The 26,240-nt window shown below is 40.0% G+C and overlaps 1 protein-coding gene and 1 pseudogene across 1 annotated transcript in view; one reads left to right on the top strand and one right to left on the bottom strand.

Moving 5' to 3' along the window:
- Window positions 1–24,637, top strand: part of DYRK4 (dual specificity tyrosine phosphorylation regulated kinase 4) — a 61,051-nt gene extending 36,414 nt beyond the window's left edge. The window contains exons 3-15 of the mRNA XM_025041100.1: window positions 2,995–3,075; window positions 3,788–3,904; window positions 4,648–4,786; window positions 5,676–5,839; window positions 8,333–8,469; window positions 8,757–8,897; window positions 10,761–10,899; window positions 12,983–13,064; window positions 15,287–15,459; window positions 17,096–17,156; window positions 20,708–20,837; window positions 23,193–23,368; window positions 24,045–24,637. Coding sequence (XP_024896868.1) covers window positions 2,995–3,075; window positions 3,788–3,904; window positions 4,648–4,786; window positions 5,676–5,839; window positions 8,333–8,469; window positions 8,757–8,897; window positions 10,761–10,899; window positions 12,983–13,064; window positions 15,287–15,459; window positions 17,096–17,156; window positions 20,708–20,837; window positions 23,193–23,368; window positions 24,045–24,292 — 1,788 coding nt within the window. The 3' untranslated portion in view covers window positions 24,293–24,637. The remainder of the gene's footprint in view (window positions 1–2,994; window positions 3,076–3,787; window positions 3,905–4,647; window positions 4,787–5,675; window positions 5,840–8,332; window positions 8,470–8,756; window positions 8,898–10,760; window positions 10,900–12,982; window positions 13,065–15,286; window positions 15,460–17,095; window positions 17,157–20,707; window positions 20,838–23,192; window positions 23,369–24,044) is intronic.
- LOC112472413 lies at window positions 527–645 on the bottom strand (annotated as a pseudogene).
- Window positions 24,638–26,240: the final 1,603 nt, after the last annotated feature.

Raw genomic sequence — 26,240 nt, 5'->3', positions numbered from 1 at the left:
TTATTAAACCATTTATTTACATCAGTATGGGCTCCTGGATATTATTTTATACTTTGAGTTATAATCCAATACTACTTTATTTTGTTGCTAAAATTGTTCCAGCTTTAGCCATTGGAAGCTCTTTCAGTTGGTTTCTGTGTCCTTTTAATATAGTTTCATTAAAGTGGGGTTTTTGTTTTTTTGAGCACTTCTTTACTTTCTGTCATTACAAGATGCTTCAGGCTCATCTTGTACATTTCCTACCTCAGTCCTAGAATCAATCATTTCTCCAAGGAGCCTTGGTTCCTCTTATTGGAGAATGGAATTAGAAACCAAGATCTGAGTGCTAGGTGTACTTGTTTCTACTGGGGTGTTATTTCTTTTAGGACCTCTCAGCTGATAAAGCAAAGTGTGTGTGTGTGTGTGTGTGTGTGTGTACACATGCATATACTAACTCTTTTTTTTTTTAGGTGAGGCAATCCTTCATTGACCTCACAGATTGCAAGAAACTTGTCAGCTTAAAATTCCTTATTTTTTTGTTTTTTTATGACTATAGCACCTGGTCTTCCTAGGTGGTCTCCCATCTAAGGACTAACCAGGCCCTACCCTGGTTAGCTTCCGAGATCAGACAGGATCAGGCTTGTTCAGGGTAGCATGGCCGTATACATATACTAACCCTTCTATATGCACATATCCATAAATATTTCTATATGTAGCCATCTTTATCTATATTAAGTTAAACCTGAGTTCTTACTGATATCTCCAACTCTAATCTGTTATCATATGATGGTAATGTTAATGTTGACCTTGATTATCTATACATTTCCACTTTAACAGTGAGAAACCTGGTTCATACCATCTGCCATCCATTTGTTGTTGCTTGATTCCATTTTATATATATATGGCAGTATCTCAAAACGTTTGTTTTATCTTCTCTCAGATCAAACATCTTTAGTTCCTTTCATTATTTAGGCTCCACACCATTTTGCATAACCACCATCAATTCTGAGTCCCTGGTTTTCCTGTTTCATGAGAAATAAAGAAAGATCTCTCTCTCTGTTTCATAAATGAGAAAAATGAACTCTAGCATATACGAAGCACCAGTTTAAGTAATTTACACATATGAATTCAGTTAATCCACACAACAACACTTTAAGGTTGGTACTGCTATTATTCCTATATTACATGAAGAGGAGTTAATAATTCACTGAAGGCTAAATGACTAATAACTAGTGGAGCTTGGATTCAAAACCAGAGTCTGCTTCAGAGTATGTATCTACGAGCATTATTTTATGCCGTATTGCTGCTAGAAAGATCTTTCTGAAGTACTGCTTTGTGTATGTAACTCCAAGCCTTGCAAACTGTCAATGGTTCACTATTGCCCATAAGATAAATACTAAGTACTTTAGCTTAGCATTTAGTGCCTTCCACAACCCAATGTACACCATGCTCGAGTTTAACTAGCATGAGCAGTGAAGACCCCTAAAGTATGCCAGATACTCTCGCTTCAGCTAATGAACATGCTCTCTACCGTTCCTTCCAAATACAACCCAGAGGGAGCCACACTATTTCCAAAAAGCCCCATATTCTCTTGGCCAGACTGCATTCACAGTGATCTCTTCCTTTTTTTGACGCTCATTGTCCATACTTTTATTTGGTATTTATTCTGGGTTGTGTTTTGTTAATGCACTTTTCATTTATCTGTTCAGTCTCTCCAACTCATCGGCAATGCCAGCTTGTCATTGTTGATGGTTATAATTTTTAATCCTCATAAACTTATTTAATGAGAAGTTGGGACTCAATCAGGTTTGCCATTGTAGTAGTTGCTCAAATGTCATCATTATCCAGCCAGTAGACAACCAAATCCTGTATATAGCACACATTAGCAAATCAAATTAGTTTGGTTTGAGGCTATGGCCCATGCTCTATGCAGTCCCTTCTCCTTTAGATCATTTCCCTTTTCTGGAAGCTGAGTCAAGATAAACTATTCTAAATAGTCCGCATTATTACAGCTCTGTGGAGGGCTTAGCTGTGCTAGGCAATATTAAGTTGAAGTATTGTACCCTATTCCTATTTCAATATGGCTAGTATACCAAGTTTTACATAGGTAGGTCTGGCATCAGCTGTGTTTCAGCTTTGGATAAATATCATTTGATTCCCTAAGTGAAGGCTGGAAGGAAGAGAAACCCTTGCTTCTGCTTCAAAGAGTAGAACCTAGATTCTAGATGTAGCTTGTTTTTGTTCTATTTTAGTCATTTCAGCACCACCATCATGATTTTTGCTGTACCTACACAGTACTCACATTGTTTTTTTAACTTAAATTTTAGTCTCATTCTAAATAATAACAAACACAAAATTATAGGTTTCATGTGCTAGCTATAGTTTTTCAAATGGATGTTAAAATAAACACATAACAATTAGATAACTGTTTTATGTATACTATACATAATTATGTCACATGCCTTCATTGTAGGCTCACCATCCTTTAAGATGCATTGTTCTGCTGCTTTGGTCTCCCCCCTCCACCTCTTTCTATATGTGAATTCTCTCCTGATCAGGTCACCTATGTTCAGGCTGGGTGACTGTATTCTGGTGGGTTCCACTAACGCACCTTCAGAGCCACTCGGGGTGAAAGCATTCCTGGGCAAGACTATGGGCATTTTCTTCTTTTTAGCAAAAGCAGCTCAGCTTTTACTCTTACCATGTTCAGGGCTCCTAGTTAAGATTTTATTTGAAGAAAGAATTATGTGAATTTTTAAAATGTGAAAACCATAGGACAAATCAATCCAGAGTAAACACTGATAGACATATCATTTGTTTGGGCAGTTATTCATTCAGTCATTCATACATTCATCTAGCACTTCTGTAAGCCTTGCTTAGCTCTTATTGGTTTTGGGGTCAGGAGAACTGGCTTCAAGTGTATTTTGTTTATTGTAATGAAGCAAAAAAAATGTCTAGGTGGCTTGAGGTGAAACCATGCCCAGCACTGTTTCAAGTCTCTTCCACTTGATCTAGGTTGAGAGTAAGCCTTTGGTTCAAGCTGAGAAGCCCTCTTCCAAGATCAAGAATGTCAGAATGACTCAATTATTGCCTAAGGTAAGAAATGGTACTTAGTGTCTTTTGTTTAGGAGACGTTAAGAGCAGGTAGGTAGCCAGGGTAGTTTCTAACAGGCATTTTTGGTCAACTCAGCATAACACGATGAGCACATTCTATCTGCATCCCGATGCCCCATCTCCATATGACATTAAATGTTCCTATTTATTGATACTAAGACTACCTCTTTCCTAATCAATCAATCAACCAATCAATCAATCAATTAATCAATGGCAGTATTGGGAGGAATTCAAGTGAGTAGGTCAAGTCAATAATGTAGAGAAAATGGGAGCTTATGTTGCACCAAGGAAAATTTGCAGGAAGAACTTCTCCATGTTAGGGCAGTAAGATATCGAAATGATGAAAATAATGGCCAACACTTATGAAACAGTCTATATAGATTGCCTCATCTACCTCACAAAAAGTATGAGCTTGGTCCCATTGTTGTTTGCATGGTAGTGAGGAGATTATTGAAGCTTAGGTAAAGGGTGTGATCCGTTTAAGATCTACAGCTAATAAGTGGAGCAGGGATTCAAACCCAGAGGCCATCTGCTTGACCACTCTGTTTTTCTCTGCAAAAACTTTAAAAACAGATTTAGGCCTAGATTTGGTTCAGATTCATCCTTGCTGTGGGCATGGTGCTGGAGGAAATAACCTCCTGAGACATTTTCTTGCCTGAGGCTTCTATAACTTTTCCATTTTCTCCTTCTATAGAGTACAAACACTGGCATCACTTCCCTCCCTTTTGTGGATACCAAGGGAAAGAAAAATGTGATTAACTTCCCATGCATCAGCAACAAAATCCTGCTAAAGCCACCTCTAATGTATCAGGTGAGTGCAAGGCAGTAGACGAGGCCCTGTGCAAGAAGGCAAAAGACCTGATTTCAGTCTAGAACCAAGTTTAGAAAGGCCCAGGATGGTGGGAAAAGCACAATGTCACCAAAGAGTTGGGTTCTAGTCCTGTTCTTACTCTTTACAATGAATGTAAACTTCAGCAATTAAGTCATTGACTTTCTTTTATCTACAAAACAGGCTCTCTATAGGGTTGCCACGAGGATTCATTGAGGAAAGGAAAAATGAACTGTTTGTTGTATAAATGGTAAAAGTGTACAAATGTTTTTTTTTTTTTTAATTTTATCTCCAATTCTCCCTACAATTTTTGTGTAAGGACCAAATAAGATAATGTGAGGAATAGCCAAGTTTAAAGAGATATTACACACTCATAAGTTTGAGTGTTTGTGCCCTTGGTCAAGTCACTTCATATAGTTAGGAACTGGCCTTTTCAAGAGCAGCTATAAAATACTCTTCCCATCTCTTCCTGCTATAAAATGTCGCTGGAGTTGTCAACTGCATATTGTAATATACATGGGTCTCACAGAGAATAATGAGAATGAGACAGATACTTTCTTTGAGAGAAGGACTGAGAAAACGTACTGTCTCATAATAATTACCATTTCTCCCTGTAGCGACAGGAGTAGAGTCTTTCTGGAAGTTGTTCTTGGTTAGATAAATGGTTTAGGACATCCAAAAGAAGGCTAAGGGATCCTTTATCTCAAGTCTCTTGCCCTGGACAGGAGAATCAAACTCACAATCAGATGTCAGCCTCTGAGCTCCAGGCTTCAGAAAAGCCTTTACCTTCAAGCATTAACACCCAAGATCCTACACCTGAGAAGGAACCACCAAGGAAACACAAGGTGCCTCTGACAGCATCAGGTATGTCTTTCGGGGCAGCAGCAAGGTGTAGACGGGTGGTTAGAGATGGTCAGGTGTCAAGAGCTGAGCTGAACTGGAGAAGGCTAAGTTGCTAGGTGTTGGAATAGTCGATTAAGGCAACAAGCCAAAATGAAAGTAACAGTCAAAGCTTTCATCACTTCCTGTGATAGTATAAGCAGGAGGCTAAACAGAAGAAAGCACTGACTCCCCACTGTTCCATTTCCCACCATGGGCTGGCACCAGGCCAGGGGCAGATGCATCAGTACAGTAAGAGGAACTATCTCACTGCCTAGGTAGCCTGAACAGGCCCGTGTGTGTGTGTGTGTGTGTGTGTGTGTGTGTGTGTGTGTGTGTGTGTGTGTTTATGGAGGAGGAAGGGGGAGAAAATGGGATGGGGAAGATCTAGGAGCAGAAAAGTACTGAATACTGAGTCAGAGTAGAGGAAAATGTCTTGAAGTTTTTCCTGTCTTTTTAATAAAGAGGTCTTGGCAGAAGTATCTGAGGCAGACGCACCTCTGGATGGAGGTTCCTGGGTTAGATATGTTAAGAGCATGGCCACTAGGGGAACCTGAGTCCTTGACTGTAACTCTTCCAAGACTTAACTACATACTATTGTGGACACTAAATTTACTCCTGGATTATTTTTACCCATGCTGCTACAACCCATAGCTCTTTGGGAACTGAATTCTCCTTTTCGGTACAACACCTTGACATTTATCCGTGTTACAGTTCCAACTTGTGAAACTCGAGATGCATAGTCCTTAGTAAACTACTTAGCTGATGAAAGGGCTGACTGGCCCATAAACTGGAAGGGCTGCCCTCATCTGCCCCGTAGGCAGATCCCCACATTGCCTCAACTTGACTGACAACTACACTGTTTTTCACACAGAGGCCCTAAAGTTTTTTAGGAACAAGTTGTCTTCTTATGAGCAAAGTGAAATCCTGGGCTACACAGAGCTGTGGTTCCTGGGACTTGAAGCTGAGAAGCTCCACGTGGCTCCTGAAAAATTCACCAGGACAAGTTTTGATGATGAACATGGCTCCTATATGAAGGTGATGGGGGAGTAGGTCATAAAAACTGCACAAGTTTGGGGATTGGGGACAAGAGATAGTCTGGAAAGGAAAAAAGTGTAGGATATTTTATGGCATTTGGTGCTGATATATCCAGGACTAGGCATCCTGATGGATTCCTGTAGGTGCTAAACCAAAGAAATGCCATGTTTAAAAATGAGAAAACATGCAGTTAATACATAAAATACTCTGCTAACAGAATACTGGTTTTCCCCAAGAGTATTTGGGGTAACAGGTATCCTGGGTGAACTCCCACAGGCTCTTCTGCACAGCCGTGGAACTATTGGAAAAAGTCAGACTATAGAATAAGACAAGTCTCCCCAACATTCCTTTTTTTGTCTCCATACAAGCCCATACTTGAAGTTTTTTCTGGTTCATAATAAATATAATTTCCCTCACAGGCAAACAAAAAGCTTTTGCCATTATAGTCCCTGGTGCATATAGTCCTTGGTGCTTGACTTCAGTTTTCCAAAGATGGAACCCAGTGGCCTTTCTTCTCTTCTGACTATCTCCGGGGCTTCCCAGGACAGGGTCTCTTCCCACCTTGAAGATGAAGCAATTTCCACTTCTGAGGATGTCCAGATGAGTGATGCTTAGTCCAGTAGGCTGGTGGGTTGGTGAAAATTTCTTTCCTTGGACTTTTCCCTATAACTTGGTTAGGTTTAGGAGACAGAATTAGTCTTTGATAGCTTTGCAAAAGGGGAGGATTGTCTTAACAGCATTTAGGCCTGTATTTCTCAAGCTTTACTATGCACATAAATCACCTGGGGATCTTGTTAAAAATGTGGATTCTCATCCAGCAGGTCTGGGATGGGGCCTAAGATTTTGCTTTTCTGAAAGCTTCCAGGTGATGCTCGTGCTGCCGGTCCTTGGACCATACTTTGAGAAGCAAGGATTTAGGATTCTGCCATATATCCTCTATCTAGAGCCCTAGTTCTCAACATTTTTAGGTCAGATCCCTTTAGGAATCTGATAAAAGCTATAAATCCTCATCCCAGAAAAGAGACCTGCACATATGCAAAATTTCAGCAAGAGGGGGTGGATTGTTAACGAGTGCCTGGTTAAGAATCTTCAATCTAAACCTTACCTCCATTTCAGCCAGATATCCTCAAATCTTCTCTTCCCCGCACTCCACCCCGAATCTGGCCTAGATTTTCTGGGAAATTCCCAAGGGATGCCAGCACTACCTAAGTTAATTCACTGGAACTCAGTTCCTCAATCTCAAATCTCAGAGAGCTATGTTTTGGTGCAGGGAGAAAGATATGAGTGCTTTCTGTATGCTCGGAATCTCCATCCTTATTACATTCTAGTGCTCACAGAAATATACAATGCACATAGCACATTCCCAAACAAGCAACACAACTGCATTCTCACATTGATTCTGTCATCAAATGTTAATTGAATATCCATTTATTAAGAACCTATCATACACTTGGGTGTCTGCTAGACTCTAGAATACAAAGGTGACTATTAAAAATGAATGCGACTTTGTCTTTGGCCTTAAGTAACCACGATCAATGTCCAAGTTGACACAAGAGTGAATAATTATGATACTCCCAACCTGGTGGCATGTAGAAGATATGTACGAGTGCTAGAGAAACAGTCATACCTTTACAACATGTGCAGAACCTATGCCTTGCCCTTTCCCCACATATTATCATGACAGACCTTATGAGTAGAGTAATATACTTCCATATATCAGTAAAGTTGTACATGTTCATATCCATGGTCTTGATTCCTCCTGTAAGAACAGATCCCCACCGCACAATTACAAACACATCCTGAGGACTTGTGCACAAACACTTCTTCATCTCTCCCGAATTCATAAACGTAACCCTAGGAATCCCAGATTCTCAGACCTAGAAAGCCTTAGAAATCATCTTATATAGAACCTTCAGTTACATCTTATCTGGAACCTGCAGCTCAGAGTGGTAGGTGGCTTGTCTGAAGTCACCCAGAAAAGTTTTTTTTTTTTTTTAATTGATAATATCCTGTTGCTTTGACTAAACACCTGCTTCCTAGTTTTCAGCACATGGAGGGACATGGGTGATTCTGGCTCTTGAAAAATACTTCTCTTCTTAGTTAAGAAAGGTCCAAGTTCTGTACTGATAACTTCAAGATAGGATTAAATCTGGATAAGTCAAGAGGAGAGCTGGATCTGGCCAGGAAGAAGCAGAAATGACACAAAGCCTTTGATTGATGGAGACATGCCAGGGATCAGAAATACGACTTCCTCCAAACTGAAACTGCTCCTCTTCCCAAAGACCGTCCAATGCTCTTCACACTGCTTGACATCGGTGGCCTGGGATCTGGTCACAACCTAACCATTGCAGTAGCAATGAGATGAGGGTGGGAGTTGCACTAGTGTCCAGTGCAATTCAGAGCATTCTCCCCTGGAGTCAGCCAGAGGCCCCAGTGTCAGAGAAGCCCTAGAGCCTACAGCTCTGTGTCTTACCTTTTGCCTGGTTTCTGCAGGTTCTGCATGACCATGTTGCCTATCGCTATGAGGTTCTGGAGATGATCGGGAAAGGGTCCTTTGGACAGGTGGCCAAGTGCTTGGACCACAAAAACAATGAATTGGTGGCCTTGAAAATCATCAGGAACAAGAAGAGGTGTGGTAGATGGGATAGGCTCTAGGGGAGGGACTGCATGACTCTGGCCCCTTCATAATGCCAACCCTTCCTGACTCTGCCTCTTTCTTTGATTTTTTTTTCTTCTTTCTCTACCTATCTGATTCCATGGTGGGGTAAAGGCAAGAGTATGGACTGTTTAGTGCTTTCTACTCTGTTGGGGTCAAAGGGGGGGGGACTGAGAAAGTGAGCTACTGCTGCAGCATCATATGACACCATGTCTTCCATCTCCATTCCTCACCCTCCTTGCCATTCCCCAACCATTTCAGATTTCACCACCAGGCCTTGGTGGAGCTGAAGATCTTGGAAGCTCTCAGAAGGAAGGACAAAGACAACACCTACAATGTGGTGCACATGAAGGACTTTTTCTACTTCCGCAATCACCTCTGCATCACCTTTGAACTCCTGGGGTCAGCTGCTCTTTCTTTTGAATTCATTTTCTTTTGAAAAGTTGCTTAAAGTGACAGAAGAGAAATCCGGAGGTCAGAACACTAGATTGTTCTGTATGTGAACATTTAATGAATAGAATAGACACAGTGGCCACTCAGTTATCTAGAAAGCTCAGGAGCAAGGAGGCTGGTACTAAAGCTGCCTATCTCACCCCATCCCTCAGTTATGCCTGCCACCTGTCAGTGTAAACAGAATTTGCCACAAAGGTGCTGGGTGCTGGACTGGGTGACATAACCAAAACAAAGCCTCTGTCCTCAAGAGAAAAACTGAAATATTTTGAAAAGGACTTCTCTTCACTACCATGTCCCCACTCACTGGATTTTCTACCCTGTGTGCAGAGGCTGGAACCCAGGGGAGCAGGCAGCTGACTGCTCAGAGTGGGGAAAGAGCTTTAATTTGTGCAAATAAGGACAGGAAGAGATTTTTTTGGTAAGAGAACAGAACCTGACAAATAGATTGGCATCGCCTGGTTGAAGATTGGAGCTGAACGAGTTAAGGGCATGCGAATTTGATTACTTTTCCCTCTGGGAAGACCATCTGATGCAATTTAAATAAAATCAGAAACCCAGAATACCTTTAGCAAGGGAGAATAATTAGAGGTAAGCTCTCAGAGGCCCAGTGACATTGACTTCACTGAGCTGGTAGCTTGGTGTTCCCACGACACCATCGCTGATGGTGAAATTCTAGGAAATTCTAAATTTGAATCAGAAGTGAAGTTGACACTCTCCTCACCATCTCTGATGATTACAAAATATCCACCTCCCAATATGCAGAGGTAAATTATCTTCCTTGTGGCAAAATGGACAATCTAGGCTGCCTTTGTTGGCTATTAATTACGTGCACGGTTAGGATGTCATTGTACTTAAAACAGCGCTGAGAGGTCAGGAGCAGCAGGTGTATGGAGGGAGAAGCCAAAGCCCAGAGAGGCTAAGGAGTTGCTCAGGGTCACACAGCTCGTTAGGGTGACACCAGAGCCAAATCTCACATCTCCACTGTGCCCCTCCAGAATGAAGCCTTCCGAAATATAGTCAGATTTAGATAAAACTTAGAGATAGAAGATTAGGGGAAACCAGGAAGAGGCTGATGCAGTCATTTCTGGGCTGTGTCCTCTCCTTCCTCTCCCTATCTTACAGTTTGTACAGAGGTCAGAAGCTGGCAGCACACAAATAAGTTTTTCTTTGTAAAATGCTTTACATTAGTTTTCAACATTTGTTAAGTCAGCAGATTTCATATAATATGTCAGGTTTTTATATAATATTGCCGGCTTTTGCTGGTCTAGAAAATTTAGGATAATCTGGTAAGAGTGAGCCCTCATTCCTGCAAAGTGACAGATTGGACCAAGCGTCCAGGCTTGCTTTAGATTGGGTTCAGCATCTCTGTTTGCCTCAGCCTCCATCTGCCCACTTTCTTATTCCTTTACCTGTCAGGAACCTGACATGTTTAGACAGCCTTATGAGGCCTGGGCAGGGTGGCTGCTGGGTTGAGTGACCAGTGGACTTACTGGATCCCTTCCAAGGGACTGAAGAACTATGAATATTTTAGAAGTTTAGTCCAACCTCTTAACATTCACAGTGTGACAAAGTGATTAAATGACCTTGTCACATAAGAAATGAGGAGACATCTAAGGGTCAGCACAGTTGAGTGACACCCTGGACCACTGTGAGTCAATGGGAAAGTTGAGTTTATAGGACACAAAAGCCCTGCCTCCTGGTCTGACACTTGCCTACTGCCAGAGGGAAACAAGGTAGTGTGGGATTGTTTGCAGGTTCGAACTCAGCATTATACCTTTTACACTGATGTACATCACTTTCTCTCTTTCCCAGAATCAACTTGTATGAGTTAATGAAGAATAATAGCTTTCAAGGCTTCAGTCTGTCAATAGTTCGACGCTTTACTCTCTCCGTTTTGAAGTGTTTGCAAATGCTTTATGTAGAGAAAATTATTCACTGTGACCTCAAGCCTGTGAGTACAACCTCTGTCCTACCAGGGGAGCTGGTTCCCAGCCTCAGAAACTCTTTGTCCCATTCCATTCCCCAATGGTAAGTAGGCAGCATCATAGCCAGGACTCCAGGGCAGACTTCAAGCAGTCATAGGTTGTGTAAGTCAAGTGAGGTGTAGTGAAGACAAAGGAATGGATGTTCAGGCAATGAAGAGAGATGTGGTGCCATTGAGGCAGACAGAAATAGGAAGTTCTGTGAGTTTTCCTTTGGAAGGCTTAGGGGTATGCAGAGACCTGTGTCATACAGAGAGATGGATCAATGTGGAACTAAGTCCTCGCTATATCCGTTCTGCTCCTAGTTGGTCCTAGGATACAACAAATCTCTAACTACTTCTACTGCAAATGGATGTGCCCTTCTCCCATGTCCTGCTAGTATTCTATACTTAGCTCTATTACTGCACTGATTGCTTTCTGTAGGAAAAGTTTTTATATTTGTATCCCCCACTGAACTACAAATACTCCCAAAGTCAGCAACCATGCCTTCTTGCCACTTTATTCCCGGACCTAACATGGTACCTGACAACAGTAATCATAGGCAATAGGCACATGAATGCTTGTCAGACAAGTTAATGATTACAAATGTGAGGAATACAGAGAGGTAGCTAGAGAAAAGGTATAAAAGTGTGAAGATAGAGGGTCGAGGAGCTGGTTTCCAAAACAACCTGACTGTCAGAGTTATGTAAATATCTCTTAACTTTTCCTTATTCCTTTCTTCTCATACCCCAAAATGGTTAATTAAAAACAAAACAAAACAAAAACAAAAAAAAAACAACTGTAACTCTTTGGGTAAATTTGGACATTTTTACAATTAAAGATCGTCAAGATAGAGATGTTCTCTCAGGGCTGACTGGTAGAACCTCACAAGGATGGTGCCACATTGATTTATTCTCCACATTCAAATTTCTAATCCTCAGCTTTGCAGCTCCGAAAGGTCACAACAACCATGGTCTTTGGGTTTAAGGGACTGACACTCACCAAGAAAATCCACGGGACACTAGGTAGCCAAAGTATCGGGTAATAGATTTCCTTGAAAAATAGATCAAGTAGATTGGAATTATGTGCCCAATAGGGAAGTATACACATAACCAGGAGAGTGTTTGATGAGTGTAGATTCAAGAATCGAAGTTATTCCTATGGACTTGATGGTTAGTATCAATGAGCTGTCATGGCCTGATGCATCTATCTCTTCTAGAGAGCGACTTATGCTAATAAAATGGAAAGGCCAGTCCCATCTAGCTAAACTGCCTTTCCACTGGACTAGAGACGCAATAGAAATTCTTACTCTTTTAAGACCTGCTGATCATACTCTTTCAATTAACACAAATACTCTTTAGAAAAGGTGCTGTGGACTAAATTGGTACTTCCTTAGTTTCTGGTGCCAGAAGTTTCAGACCAGGCCTGCTATGCCAGATCTAGAATGTTAAGAAGCTCAAAAAGCAATCAATTCATCTGATATTCATAATAATCAGTTCACATAATATTCAGATTCTTGAGAACACAATTAGGACTTTAATCTTCCATCCTGAGGTATTACACTCTCATACTCTGGCAGGAGAACCCAGGAGCTCTGCCTCCTTATCCCTGATTCTGCTGAAACTCCTGGTTTCATATATTCCCCAAATTCAACATGAAAGTCACAAATTCCAATCAAATTATTGCATTTTGGGGGGTCCTCAACTGTCAAAGCAGTATGTCATAGCAGTATGTGGGGCACTTAATGGAAACATCAAATTCTGTCGGTGATAATTTTTAAGGCCTTATGTAAGTAAAGCATAGGACCAGGTGCCAAGGAGAGAAAAACAAACCCACACTCTATATGGGGAAAGAAACAAAACATATACAAAAGCTGCAAAGCAGCAAATAATGAATCTGAATAAGAAGTACAGACCACATATCAAATGGGAAGTCAGAGGAGAAAAAAAACAATGGTATCTGGGGAAGATGTGGGAGGAGTCCACCATGAGGTTTTTGACTGGATCCTGGATGATCAATAGCGAGCCTAGGACAATGTTATTAAAACGTGACCTATGTCTTTCTTCTCTGTAGGAGAATATAGTGTTATACCAGAAGGGCCAAGTCTCTGTTAAAGTTATTGACTTTGGATCAAGCTGTTACCAACATGAGAAAGGTAGGCCTCATTCTTATTTCTTTGCCTGAATTTTCCTACTGTGATTTCCTATTGTGATTTCTTTCCCTTACAAATACAAATACTTCACACATGTGGTCACTTGGGTTCTAGTTTGGGCCCAGCCATAATAATTGCTTGTATGATTTTGAACAAGGTGCTTCTTTTCTCTAAGACTAAATTTCCTCATCTACAAAATGAGACGGTCAACTCAGATACCATAAGGGTCCTTTGCAGCTCACATATTCTGTGGATTTGGAACTACCCAAAAGCATTGGGTCCCAAATCTAATAAAACTAACTAGATCAGAATCACTTGTGGCCTCTGAAAAATTAAAGCTTCCAGACTCTCACCCCCAATGTATCAAATCTGAATTTCTGGGGGAGTGCCCAGTAGTATACACTTCAGAAAACAGCCATTCTAAAGTTCGTGGTTCACTGCCCTAGGTGCTCTAAGCTTTATACTTTCTTCAAGCTAGAATCCATAAAGCAAACTTAGAGTATATTTGCACAACATTTTCTCAACTTGATTTAATAGTCTCTTTTTTTAGGCTTTTATCAAGTTTGATGTTAAGAACTTGTACTATTCAACAAATATTTATTGAGTATCTGCTGCATGTCAGTCACTCTCCTGGACATTTTCTCAACTTGATTTAATAGTCTCTTTTTTTTAGGCTTTTATCAAGTTTGATGTTAAGAGCTTGTACTATTCAACAAATATTGATTGAGTATCTGCTGCATGTCAATCACTCTCCTGGGTACCAGGAAAAAAAAAAAAAGAACATTGCTTGTCTTTGGGTTGCTTACAGTCCAATGGAAGAGACATAAACATAAAAAGATAACACAATAGGTGCAATGATCAGGGATAGATAGAGACTGTGTTAAGGGCACACAAAAGAAGACCTTTGGGACTGCCCTTCATGGTGGCAGGGGTATCAGAAGAAGCTTGTGAAGTTGAAGAAATGGCTACTAGATGGATGTGTTCGAATATTCTACAGCACCACTTTTGAAGATATGCCCTTTACCTTTTATGTATGGATCCCATTAGAAATTCCAGCTAGAAAACAATGTGCCTCTCACAGAGAACCTGTATGCTTACTCTTCTCAGATAGGAAAGCTGTGTAACCTCTTAGTTGCCATTTGTAGTGGCTGGCAGGATGCTCAAAACCAAATTTGTAATTATTTCATCCTTGGTTTCTGATAGCCATTTCCTCCTTTATACTTTCTGACTTCCCTTTATCTTTAGTCTAAATGTGAGAGAGTATAGACTGTGCATACTAGACTCAAACTGCCTAGGTTCAAATCCCAGCTCTGCCACTTATAGCTGAGTGACTTTGACAATGTAATCTCTTTATTCCTCAGTTTCCTCATTTTAAAATGGGAATTGAGAGTTCATCTGTATAAAGCACTTGGAAGAGTACCTGGCACATGTTAAGCATTTTATAAACATCTGTTAAATCCAGTTTTTAAAACTACCCTGTACATATACACTTTGATTACAAAGTGCCTCACTCATTTTAGAAGGAGGCAGGATATAAAAGTCATTTTTATTAAATTTTTATATTGTCTTTAATCACAAAATTATTAATTACATCCTTACTACAACCAAGTCAAACAACAGAGAAGGGACTACAGAATCCCTGCCTCACCCCCATTCAGGGAGCCACCAAGAATAGCATGTGGAAACAACTAAAATGTCTCATTTCTCCAACCTCAGTCTCCTGTAAAATCTAGACCCCTATACAACCTCATCTGCTGAGATTTTATTGAGCTTTTCTTTCTATACTTTGTGTTACATAACACAAGCACATAATATATTGAATACATATTTTTAAATTATGCATTTTGCGTGTTTTTTTTTTCCAGTTCTGATTTGCTTCCTCCCTTGCCAAATCACAATACTTTCAGAAGATGTTTACCCAAAATTAATCTGACAGTTTGGACTCTTAGCTTTATATTAGTCTTACATATTCCCTCTTTTTAAAACTTAGTTGACTAAAATTTATTTCCCTAGAATGATAACTATTTTAGAGTTCTTTATTGATAAAGTGAGGATAGTAACACCTCCATGATAATTGGGTTGCTGTGAGGATCTGATGCCTCTAGCCTGAATAGGTGTAGAGAGTTATTATCGCTCACCCTCACCTGAGACGGTTATCCTGGAGAAGGGTGTTCTGGAGAGGAGAATGTTTTCCTACATGAGATTTCTCTTTCTTTTCCTTGCAGTATATACCTACATCCAAAGCCGATTCTACCGATCCCCAGAGGTGATTCTGGGCCATCCCTACAACATGGCCATTGACATGTGGAGCCTGGGCTGCATCATGGCTGAGCTGTACACCGGCTACCCTCTGTTCCCTGGGGAGAATGAAGTGGAGCAGCTGGCCTGCATCATGGAGGTGAGGGATGGGTGCCTGGCCGCGCTCAGTTGAGGTGCCACAGGTCAGCTAGCTTCCACTCTCAAAAGTTGTGTTTTATCAGACTCACAGTAAGGCAGCAGCCTGCTTACTTTTTTGTTCTTAGCTGGACATTCCCTAAAAGTATTTTTGAAATTATGTATCCCTTTGTACACTTTTAAATTAACATTTAACCTTTTGATAGTTAAAAAATTACAAAGGATATAATTTTATACAATAATATAAAACTTGTTATACCAGTCTTTCAAATACATTCAAAAGAATCTAAAACCAGAGTGATATAACACCCATCGAAATTTATGTATTGTTTAGTCATTAGTTCATTATCTTAGCTTTCTGAGAAAAATATCTCCCAATAAAAATACTTTACTAAGATACATCATATAATCATTTATTATACCTATTATTCTTTTACTTAAAGAATAAACTCTTGTTATGGAGCTAAATTAGGTAAAACAGGAGAAAATAACCTTAAAAAATAGGAAATTTCACATTTTAGGAATTTTCCAATGAACAAAGACATTTTGACTGTGAACAAAGATGGAGTCCATCCATCTGTCTATCTGTCTGCCTATCTATCTATCTATCTATCTATCTATCTATCTATCTATCTATCTATATCAAATCTTTATTTTCTAGATTGTCCCAAAGTTACAGATAGTCAGAAAAACACATATACTCTTGAGAATTATTAAACATAGATAGTTTCATTTCGTGGTTGAAGCTAATCATAAAATGTTAAAATGTAGCAGTAAGTGATAGCTATAGTGGAATGAACATTGGCCTGAGAATCAGTAAACCTGGAGTCTAGTCCTGGCTCTTTCTCTTTAGCAACTTCACTGCTCTGGATTTCTATAAAATGAGTAGATCAGCATAGATGGCTTCTATGGTTGATGATGGATGATTTAATAAAGCACCCCCGAACTATTCCTCTTTGTAGTACCAAGGAGAATAAGTACGGGATCTGGGTTGAGGTTCCTACTGCCCTAGATTCAGTTTCCTCTTGACCTCAGTGTCAATAGGGTTGAGGATCAGGAGGTCAGGGTCATGCCTGGATATGGCTGGGAACTCAGCTTCAAGTTTAGGTGACCCAGGGCTGAGGGTGACACCTGTATTTTCTCTATCTCTGTATACTCTATAGGTTACAATGGAGAAAGGTAAACAAGTAGGTGCTACATTTTTTTTTCAAGTTATTTGATATAGTAGTCTGATGCCTATCTGATGATTTTCATATTCTTTTCCTTTTCTCCCTTCCCAGTGCTCTGAGCCAGGATATGACATTCCTTAATTCAGGGATGGTCAGCATGTTCACTGATTTATTCATTTTGACAGTGAGATCCGGCTGCCATCAAGAGTGCCTACTTCTAGTTGGCACTGGTGCCTATTTAGAGTTACATGACTGGGTTGATGCTCAGGATATTGAAACAGCCCTGGATTGAAGTCAAAAGACCCAGTCTCTGGGCCTGTTCTGCCACTGACTTGATGTTACCACTTAATATCTCTTCTGGGTCCCTATCTCTAAAAGGCAAAGTTTGGCCAAAGTTCCATTCAGCTCTAATGGTCTTTGAACATGTGACCGACTTCACAGAATGAACCAATTGCATTTTACTTGTTGAAGGTACTGGGTCTGCCACCAAACCACTTCATTCAGACTGCGTCCAGGAGACAGACGTTCTTTGGTAAGTCCCCAGGTCTACTCTCTTTATCCCATTGTGGCTGATGAGGTGTCACAGGCCTTGAAGACATCTCCCATATCCAAATGCCATTTAGTGTTCTTCCCCTGGCTCCATTTCAAAGGACAAGCTATGATTAGGGGTTTCTTTCAGAAAAGTAAAAAATGCTGAGAAGTGGTACCAAGTGGCGCGATGGAGATGGGATAGGGAGGTCACTTTGAGAATGAGGTCTTGGTAGTAAAAATGTGCAGGAGCACGAAAATGACTGGGTTCCTGCTCAGAAGATCTGTCAGCAGATCTTGAAATCTTAAAAGATTATAACAATACCCTTTCCTATAAGTTCTCCTTGCATCTCCAAAGAGCTTGCCACCTCATACTATGCACTATAGAGGGAAATTAAAGAGTAGAAGCTTTTTCTCAAGAATAGTGGAAAATTTCATTGCTACGTTCTGTCATTAATGGAGCATTATTCTTTCCTACTGAAATTATTTTAATCCTCCAGAACTTTCCTATGCCAGGTTCATTGCAACTTTGGAATAAGATGGGTAAGCAAGGGCTGTAAGCTTTGCTGTGAGTGTGTTGTGGCTTGTCAATTATGAATAGGACATCTGCCTAATTACTGGGGCCAGACCTCATCCACAATCCCATTCTGCCCTTCATCGTAGTTCCCAGGCTCTGGGGTTTATTATCTTCTGTATTTCTATTCAAATGGTACTGTACAAGATGGACAGATAGATTAACAAGGCCCAATTGAGGCAGGCCTTCCAGGGCACTATGTACCAAAAAGAAGAAGTCAGCTCCATATCTAAAATCCTTTTGAAGAACCACAAGAAGTTAAAAGATTCTCATGTTGGAAAAAGCTGTAGTGGCCCAAAGGTTAGCCAAGTGGTGTGAAGCCAGATCTGGGGGAAGGGGGAGTCCACAGACAGAAGACGACATTGCTGACCAGCCATTGTCATTAGGTTAGTTCATAGGCTCATAGAGGCTGTGGAATCCATCATTCCTAACCCTCTCACCTCTTATTTTCACCCAAGAGTGGCCTCAAACTGGGAAGACAAATCACATAATTCCTCTCCACAATTTGTCCCATCAATAGTAGAGTCAAAAACACTGTCATGGGAGATCCTCCTGGTCAAAAGGGTTTCGGTCATGTTGGTGGTCAGTCATGTGGGGGTTAAAATGTAGACTATTTCGGTACCATTTTATAAAATGCCACAGCTCCAAGACCCTGCCACAGCTATAGGCTCCATGGCCCCTCTCTCAGGACTCCTTGGACTCCCCATGATTCAGAAACTAAAAGTTTAAGGCCTGGCAAGTAGAGATCCTCTAAGATCTTACTTCAGTTCCAAGGCTGCCATCCATTCTGATTGGTCAGTTTAATTCTGTTCCAATGGTAAAATCTTTTATATATCACCTTGTAGCCATAGCCAGAGCTTTGAAGACCTTGCCTCTGAGCAGGGTCAATGTCCTGGTAGTCTGAGAATGGTGCCCGCACATTAACTAACCCTCTGCAGAGCAGTCTGATGGCAGGCAGAGGATGTGGCTGACTCATTGCTATAATTTATATAACAATGGAACTGGTCTTTTGACCCCAAACTAGTCTTTTGGATTTTGAAGGATTTAGGAAGTAGAGATATTGGAATTCCCTCCTGCTAGACAAAGACATTGTGGGAAGAGCCACAACTTAAACCTATAACACAACTCAGAGGATAGGATGTGAGTGGAGACTGAAAAGAAGGGAATGTAGGGCATCTTGGTGAGAGGATACTAAAGATATATATGCATGTTCATTTTATAGAGTATCCCATTTTTACCATCAGCACTAGGCTATAGAATGATGATGTGGTTTTGGCATCAACATCCACATGTCCTCACTTCCCACATAAGAAAGGACTTTATTGAAAGCTGCATCGTTTTCAGTGTTTCTCAAACTTTATCCGATTATAAAAATCACTTGGGTACTTGGCAATAATGCTAATTCCCACGATCCTCCTGTGTAACCTATGATATAGTAGGCTTGATGTGGGTCTCAGGAGTCTATGTTTTTTAACAAAAGCTCCTTGTGAATCTTATGACAAAGTTTGGGAAACACTGTGTCCATTTCAGTTCTCGGCTCCCCCTTTCCGGGTTTGGGTTGCCAACAGCTCCTCAACTCTCAGCCACTCCTCAAAGATACCCCTAATTAGCAGCAAATTGATGTTACCTCAAAGGTAGTATAGTAGTAAGATACTTAGGTGCTCCAGGCCACAAGAAGAGAATAGTTGGGAAGCATCAGAGGGGTGAGAAAAACTTGTACAAGAAAATCAATTAAATAATGATGACTTTAGGAGCTATGTTATTTAGAAGCCTGTAAGCCTGTTTCTTCTTTGGTCATTTGTAGAAAAAGAGCAACTTATGGGATAAGGTTGGGGCACTGGTGCCACAGTCAAAAAGAGAAATAGAGATCTGTATGAATCTACAGGACTTATACCCTATGCCATGCCTCCAACCCTTATCCATATAAATACATAAATATACATGTGTGTGTATCCACGCATACACAAATGCACATTCATAGTCTCTTCCAGGAATTCAGTTAAGAGCAGATGTTCTTTTGGAGGACCTGCAAATTGCATTGATTGCATAAGTAATGGAAGAACTTCATTATGCACCTTCCAGAAGGTCTGTTATATAAAACCCACTGAGTTTTTGTAAGAATTCTGTTTAATGTGTAAATTATGTGTGTGTGTGTGTGTGTATACATAGCTAGCCACCCATTTACATGCAGATTTACCAGGTGTGAGCATAAGTGGGCAACTTTTCTGAACACATACACCAGAGCCTAGGTGTTTAAATGAGTGGTCTCACCTTCACAGCATCGCACAAAGCATCCTTGGAGCTGTCTTCAGGGCTTCTTTTCAGGCATGACTAATCATACATTTGGTGAAGGCTTTAACTGGTGGAAAAGGCTGAAGAAAGTTGTTTCAAGTGTCTTAAGCAGCTAATCAAAAATTATGAACAAAATTTTGATATGACTGTAAAGAAGTAATGAGATTGATTTGATTGTGTAGCTTGTAAATGGGCTCTGAATGCAAATCATTTTCCTAAAATGAATTTCTTGTTCTATGTCCCAAATTCTTACTTTATTGGGTTAGTGGGGAAGGAGCAAGGGCATAAGTAATCCAAGAATGAACAGTATCTTTTCTATTCAACGCTGAATGTTTTCATTACTTCAGATTTTTATTATTATCCATCATCATCATTATTATTTTACCTTAACATTAAACTATTTAAACCATTTAATTGATTCAGGAAGGAGGCGTTAGGAAGGAGTCTCAGTACATACTGAATAGTAGAGAAAAATTTTTGTAAAAGTTAATTGTATTCATTGGATAATCTACATGTGCTTATTTCAAACTAAGACTGCAGGTGTGTTTGTCTGGAGGGGCCGGTGTAGTACCGAGAGTAAGAGAGCTGCAAAGACCACCTCAAGACGCAGTGTGGTTGAGTGAACAGCTATGATGTGACTAATGGTTATTTACACCTGGAACTAAACACAGAATGTTGTATCTCTAAAGATTCCAAAGGTTTTCCTAAAAATATAACCAACAACAGGGGGAAAAAAAGATACCCGGATTCCAAGGATCTCACGATGGTGCTGAAAACCTACGACTCTAGCTTCCTGGACTTTCTCAGAAGGTGTTTGGTGTGAGTTTGTCGGGATGTCTTTGTCTCTGATTTTCCTCTTAAATACTTTACTTTCCCATATGTTTGCTGGTGAAAGTTTGGGGCTGGGAGACAGTTATAAAAACAATAATAAATCTTGACTATAGAGCTTTAGAGTTTACAAAACGTTTCCCCATCTGTTGCCTCGTCAGACTGCTCTCTCCCTCTCCTGTGTGATTGTCAGGGCAGATGATTTGTTCTGTTTTGAGATAAGAAGGCTGAGGCTCAAAGAGGTTAAGTGACTTGCCCTGGATTATGGTATGTGGGTAGAGCTTGCCTTCTTCTTGGCCTCCAGCTGCCTGGCAGTGAGGTTGTAGGCAAGTCTCAAATGTCTTCTGCTTCATGAACTGAAACCAGCCGCTTCTACATGCCAGTTGTAACTATTTGTACACTTGCCCAGTGTGTGGTTTCAGGGCCTCTTCCCATCCCCCTACAGTTTAGAGCCAATCCTTTTGTATTAGGGAAGGAAAAGGGTGAACTATAAACCATTTATTATGTACAGCTTTTTAGAATCTACATGCATATTTTGAATCTTAGAAATTAGGTTCTGTACTTCAGTCAAGTCATAGTAAAAAAAGAATAGCACCTAATATACCCAGAACAGTGGCTAGTTGAGGACATTTTTGGAAAATGTAAGTTATTGTCACTTCTTAAAGAGTTCTTTGTTTGTTTGTTTGTTTTTGCCAGTCTGTCTCCACTGAGTGGCAAATAGATAAGCTGTGTGATATTGGCAAGTCATTGTCTTTTTTTGGGCCTCGGTTTCCTTTTCTATAAAATGGAAGTATTCCTAACTTTAATTCCAGTAATATCAGTCCTATCATTGTGCACTATTTTTAGAAGACCATATCTTTATGTTGTGTCATTCTTTTAGTGGGCTGGAGTAGTTTTAGCAAACACTATTCTGGCATTTGTTGCACTCTGGAATTTAGGTACTAGCCCAGAGGATAAACCCAGGTACTGCTGAAAGTTTTCCAATCAGGGGGTCATGGTACTTATCTAATAAATGGAGATAGAGAAGGATCCTGTACCCACATTACTCCCACCCCATACCAGCCTCTTGCTAAGGCTATAGAAAGAATGTGCATTAACGAGTGACAGAAATTCACTACTGAGACAGAGGTGAGTTTTCCAGAAACCCCAACCATGGAGAACACAGCTCAGAACCAAGAAAGAAATTATTATCCTTTTTAGTACAAAGGACTGGTTGCTCACAACTTGCAACAAGCAGTCAAGCTAATGGGGCCCTGTTACCTTATCACTCCGTATTCTGCAAATTAGCAAATCTTGGAATGAGAAACTAAAAGTTTTAAATTCAGTTTAACAGGGTTAACTGTAAAGTCCTGGTCTGAATTTTATAGACTAACTCTAGAAGTTCAAGAGAGGGCATATGTAGCTTAATAGCAGTTCATTTGGCAAAAAGAACTGGGAACTTGAGTTATTTATGACCTTGACGAGTTTAGAATATGAATGCCACCTACCTGCAGTTAGAGGCTGTTCCCAACATGATGGCACCAGTAAGACAACAGCTGAAATTTCATATCTGTGAAAGTGGCAACTATATCACATGATCAATAGTTGGTAATAACATAAATGTTTTCAGATAGTTGCAGGAATATGACATGAAAGATGGAATAGTTGCCTCAATCTGTACAATGCTAATAGGTAGACTTAGGACTTGGGTCAAAGTTACTAGGGTAAAAGTTCCTGGGAAGTGAATTTTGGCTCAATAAAAAGGAAGAACTTTTAAAGAATTGGAATTTTTTAAAAAATTGGAATAAATGGTTCTGTTAGTGGCTTCTCACTAAAATTACTCAAGAACAGCAGGATGATTCCATGTTGAGGGTTCTGTCAAGTGTATTTTGTTACTGCATTAGAAGTTTGGCTGGATTATATCCAAGTCTCCTTATAATCTTAATATTCCAGCATTCTATAATATTCTTTGTGGTATATTTGGAGGCCCAAATTCCATAGTTTTGAAATTGAAATTATCTCTTTGTTTTGCTCTTGTTAGTTTACTGAATCCCAAATCTCATTGGTTAAGATTTTCCATAATTTTTCTTGTAAGGGAATTTTTAGGAACTCTAGATGATTTGGGCTCTAACATGTTTTTTGGCTTGTCATACAAATTTATTAAAAAGATTATTTCCAATCGTTGTTTCCAGGCACTTTAAAATTATATGTCATAATCTCTATTCTATGGTATCTGTGAGTTGCAACATAAATGGGTTCTTTAAAAATGAACCATTTTTATTATACTTGAGGTTCTTTATTGAAGTCTTTGAAAATGTCTCGTTGTTAAAAGTAAAATAACCCGTGCTGGGCTTTGTTGGTATATAGATGGGAACCTTCTCTTCGCATGACCCCTGACCAAGCCCTCAAGCATGCTTGGATTCATGAGGCACGGAATCTCAAACCACAGCCCAGGTTCCAGGCCCTGAAGAAACCCAATCTCTGTTTCTCCTCTGAGACAAGAAAGGACAAGGTTCAAGGGCATCATCACTCGGGTAAAAAAGGTATAGCCTTTCAAATAGCCAGACTTCTTCCCATAGTCCAGGGTATCGGGCATCTCTGGAAGATTGCATGTCAATTTCTCTGCACTCAACCTTGGAAAATTATACTGGTTACATCACTACTGGCCTGCCATGTCTTACTGTGGGGATTTTCCTTTCTCAGGAAAATTGGTTCTAGCTGGGTTCTCCTCTTTTTTGCTCTTTATCAATAGGATTTTTAATTTTTTATCTTATCTTTAATTTCCTTTCTTCTCCTTTCCTTTCTCTTACACTGAGTCCTTTTCTGTCACCCTATAATTACCTTTTGAATTTTTATCAGATTATGAAATTATGCAAATGCATTTTATATGCAACTAGCCTAGTGGTTATGTACTTGGTTACTGGAATCAGGTTGCCTGGAATTAAATTCAGGCCCTTGGGCAATTTACTTACCTCTCTGTGTGTTTCTCCATTTATGAGAATGAGAATAATGCCTTTTCTCCATGGTTGCAGAGAAAGGATCAAATGAATTAGTAAATGTAAAGTGCTTAGAATAATGTCTGGCACATAGAATGTGCTTTACAAATGAATTCTTTTTATATTATTACAACCAGAATTTCCCTGCTAATGCACAGTTAATGGACAGTTAGCATGTAATTCACATTTGAACACTTGTTCTTTTGTCTTCCATCTTCTTCAGCAAATGTGGTCAACAAAGAAGAGACTACAGACAAAATAAAAGATGACACCACAAAGCAAGTTCAGAATTCAGGCGATCAGCAGGACTCTCTCCAGCACACAGCTGAAGTTGTCCAGCTGCCTTATCTAGCTGAAGCTTCCAGAAAACCAGAGGCAGTTGTCAGGCCAGAAGAGTCCAAGACCTCTACAGGGCAACAAAGCAAAAACTCCTCCCCCAAGAACCTAAATCTTTTACCACCTATTGTATGAACTCTGCTGAGGGTTTGTCCTGTTCCTGTTCACCAATGATTTGTATTAGAGACCGCACTTATACTGTACAATACTTTAGATTGTTGTTTTTAATGCATAAAAGTTTGTTTAAAAAAAAAAAACTCTACTCACATGGCCAGTTGGCATGATTCCTAATATGAGGAATGGGAGAGGATGTCCTTGCATCTACATTCCCTCCTTATGCCCTCAACCGGATAAAATAATGGGTGTGTGTGCGTGCACGCACACGTGTGTGTGTGTGTGGGGGGGGGAGTGTCGTTAAATATTCATTGTTATATAATCACTACTCGAATTCTAAATAAAAGAAACTTCTCTTTTGCCCAAGACAGCTAACCTATATTAGACAGTATTGTTTGAAAATGACAGAATGTGAATTCAAACTAGTTTAAACAATAAAGGACGTTTATTGGTTTACCTAATTGGGGAATCAGGAAGGGTGAGTGTAGTTTCAAGCATAGCAGAATCTAGGAATACAAACAAGGTCATAGGGCTTCAGACTCCCTCTTCATCTTAGCCTAGCTTCATTTTATGGTTAACTTCATTCTGAAGACAAGCTTTGCCCAGAAGTTAAGATGACCACTATCATCCAGTCAAAACATGCAGTCTTCCTTGCTGACAGGAAAGTCTCAGAAATAATTGGACTTAAACCAATCACTGTGTTTGCGATGTTGGGATCCTTTGATTGGCTTGCCTGGGTCACAAGCCCATACTGATGATGGTGGCGGTGGTAGCACCATGACTGAGGCTTCTCTAGGACCACCACAACAGGATGTATTCATTCACCACTCCCAAAGTCTAATCAACTCTATTTACTTTTTTGCCTTGTCCTTAGTATCTAATAAATACATAATCTGTATGTGGTTGTACTTATAGTACGGATTAAATTTTATAAGAAACATAAGATCATAACATCATAAACAACTTGGAAAATATACCGGCTTCATAGTTTCATTTTAATCACTGTGTAATATTCTAGACGCCAGGTAATTGAAGCCATGAGTTTAGATAAAATCATCCAGGGAAGATGATACAGAGCAAGAATAGCAGAGTCAAGAGAAAGTCCTAGGAGAGATAAGTATATGTAAGGGGTCGACAAAATTGAGTCCCCAAGAGACATAGAAAAATAGGAAAATTAGACAAACAAAAGATGAAGAAAATTTCTAGAAAGAAGGATCAAGATTATAAAATTCCACAGAAAGTTCAGGATAAAAATAGAAAAAGTTTCTGAAATGGACTTTAAGTCAAAGAAGTGTCATAACAGGTAACTAACTTGTCCCAGGTCCTATAGCCAGAAAGGTACAGAACTGGCAATAGAATTTGGGTCTTTTGGACCTTTTTTTGACACCAACTATCTTCAACCACGAATAAAGTTGAGGTGAAGAGTTTTGTCCTTAAAGCCAAATCCTTGATCTCATAGTTAGACTGGTTTAGGTTGGATATTGGAAAATATTTCCCAATTCACATGCTTATAAAAGACTAAATTGAGTTGATAAATCATAGCTTCTTAGTTTTAGGGAACACTTTACAGCAGAGGAGCTTCAAGTTGGAGCACATATTGGGGGTAAAGAGAACAGACCAAATGACCTTTGGCAAGATCTTTCAGCCCAACATCATTTTTCTTCTGCTATCTGATTACTTTTTCATTCCTGAGATTTCTCTACCTTATTGCCCCATTGGGTCCAAGGAAACCACACACCAGGAGCCCTTTAATTGTAATTTTTTAATTTTATGTCCTTGCTCGCATGGACGGGAAAATCTGCAAAATCCAGTGAGTAGCATAAGATGACGTCTTTGATGTGAGTAGGATGAACATAATGTTAGGGCTCTGTGAGAATATGGAGAAGGGAGCTGTGGAAGTGAGAAAAAAAAGGGAAGGGGCAAAGACTGGGCCCATTGTTGAAACGGGAAAGCAGTGGGTAGGCGCTGA

Source organism: Pteropus alecto, unplaced genomic scaffold (genome assembly GCF_000325575.1).
Source record: "Pteropus alecto unplaced genomic scaffold, ASM32557v1 scaffold76, whole genome shotgun sequence".
Classification (NCBI taxonomy): Eukaryota; Metazoa; Chordata; class Mammalia; order Chiroptera; family Pteropodidae; genus Pteropus; species Pteropus alecto.
This window is presented reverse-complemented; position numbering and strand designations above follow the sequence as displayed.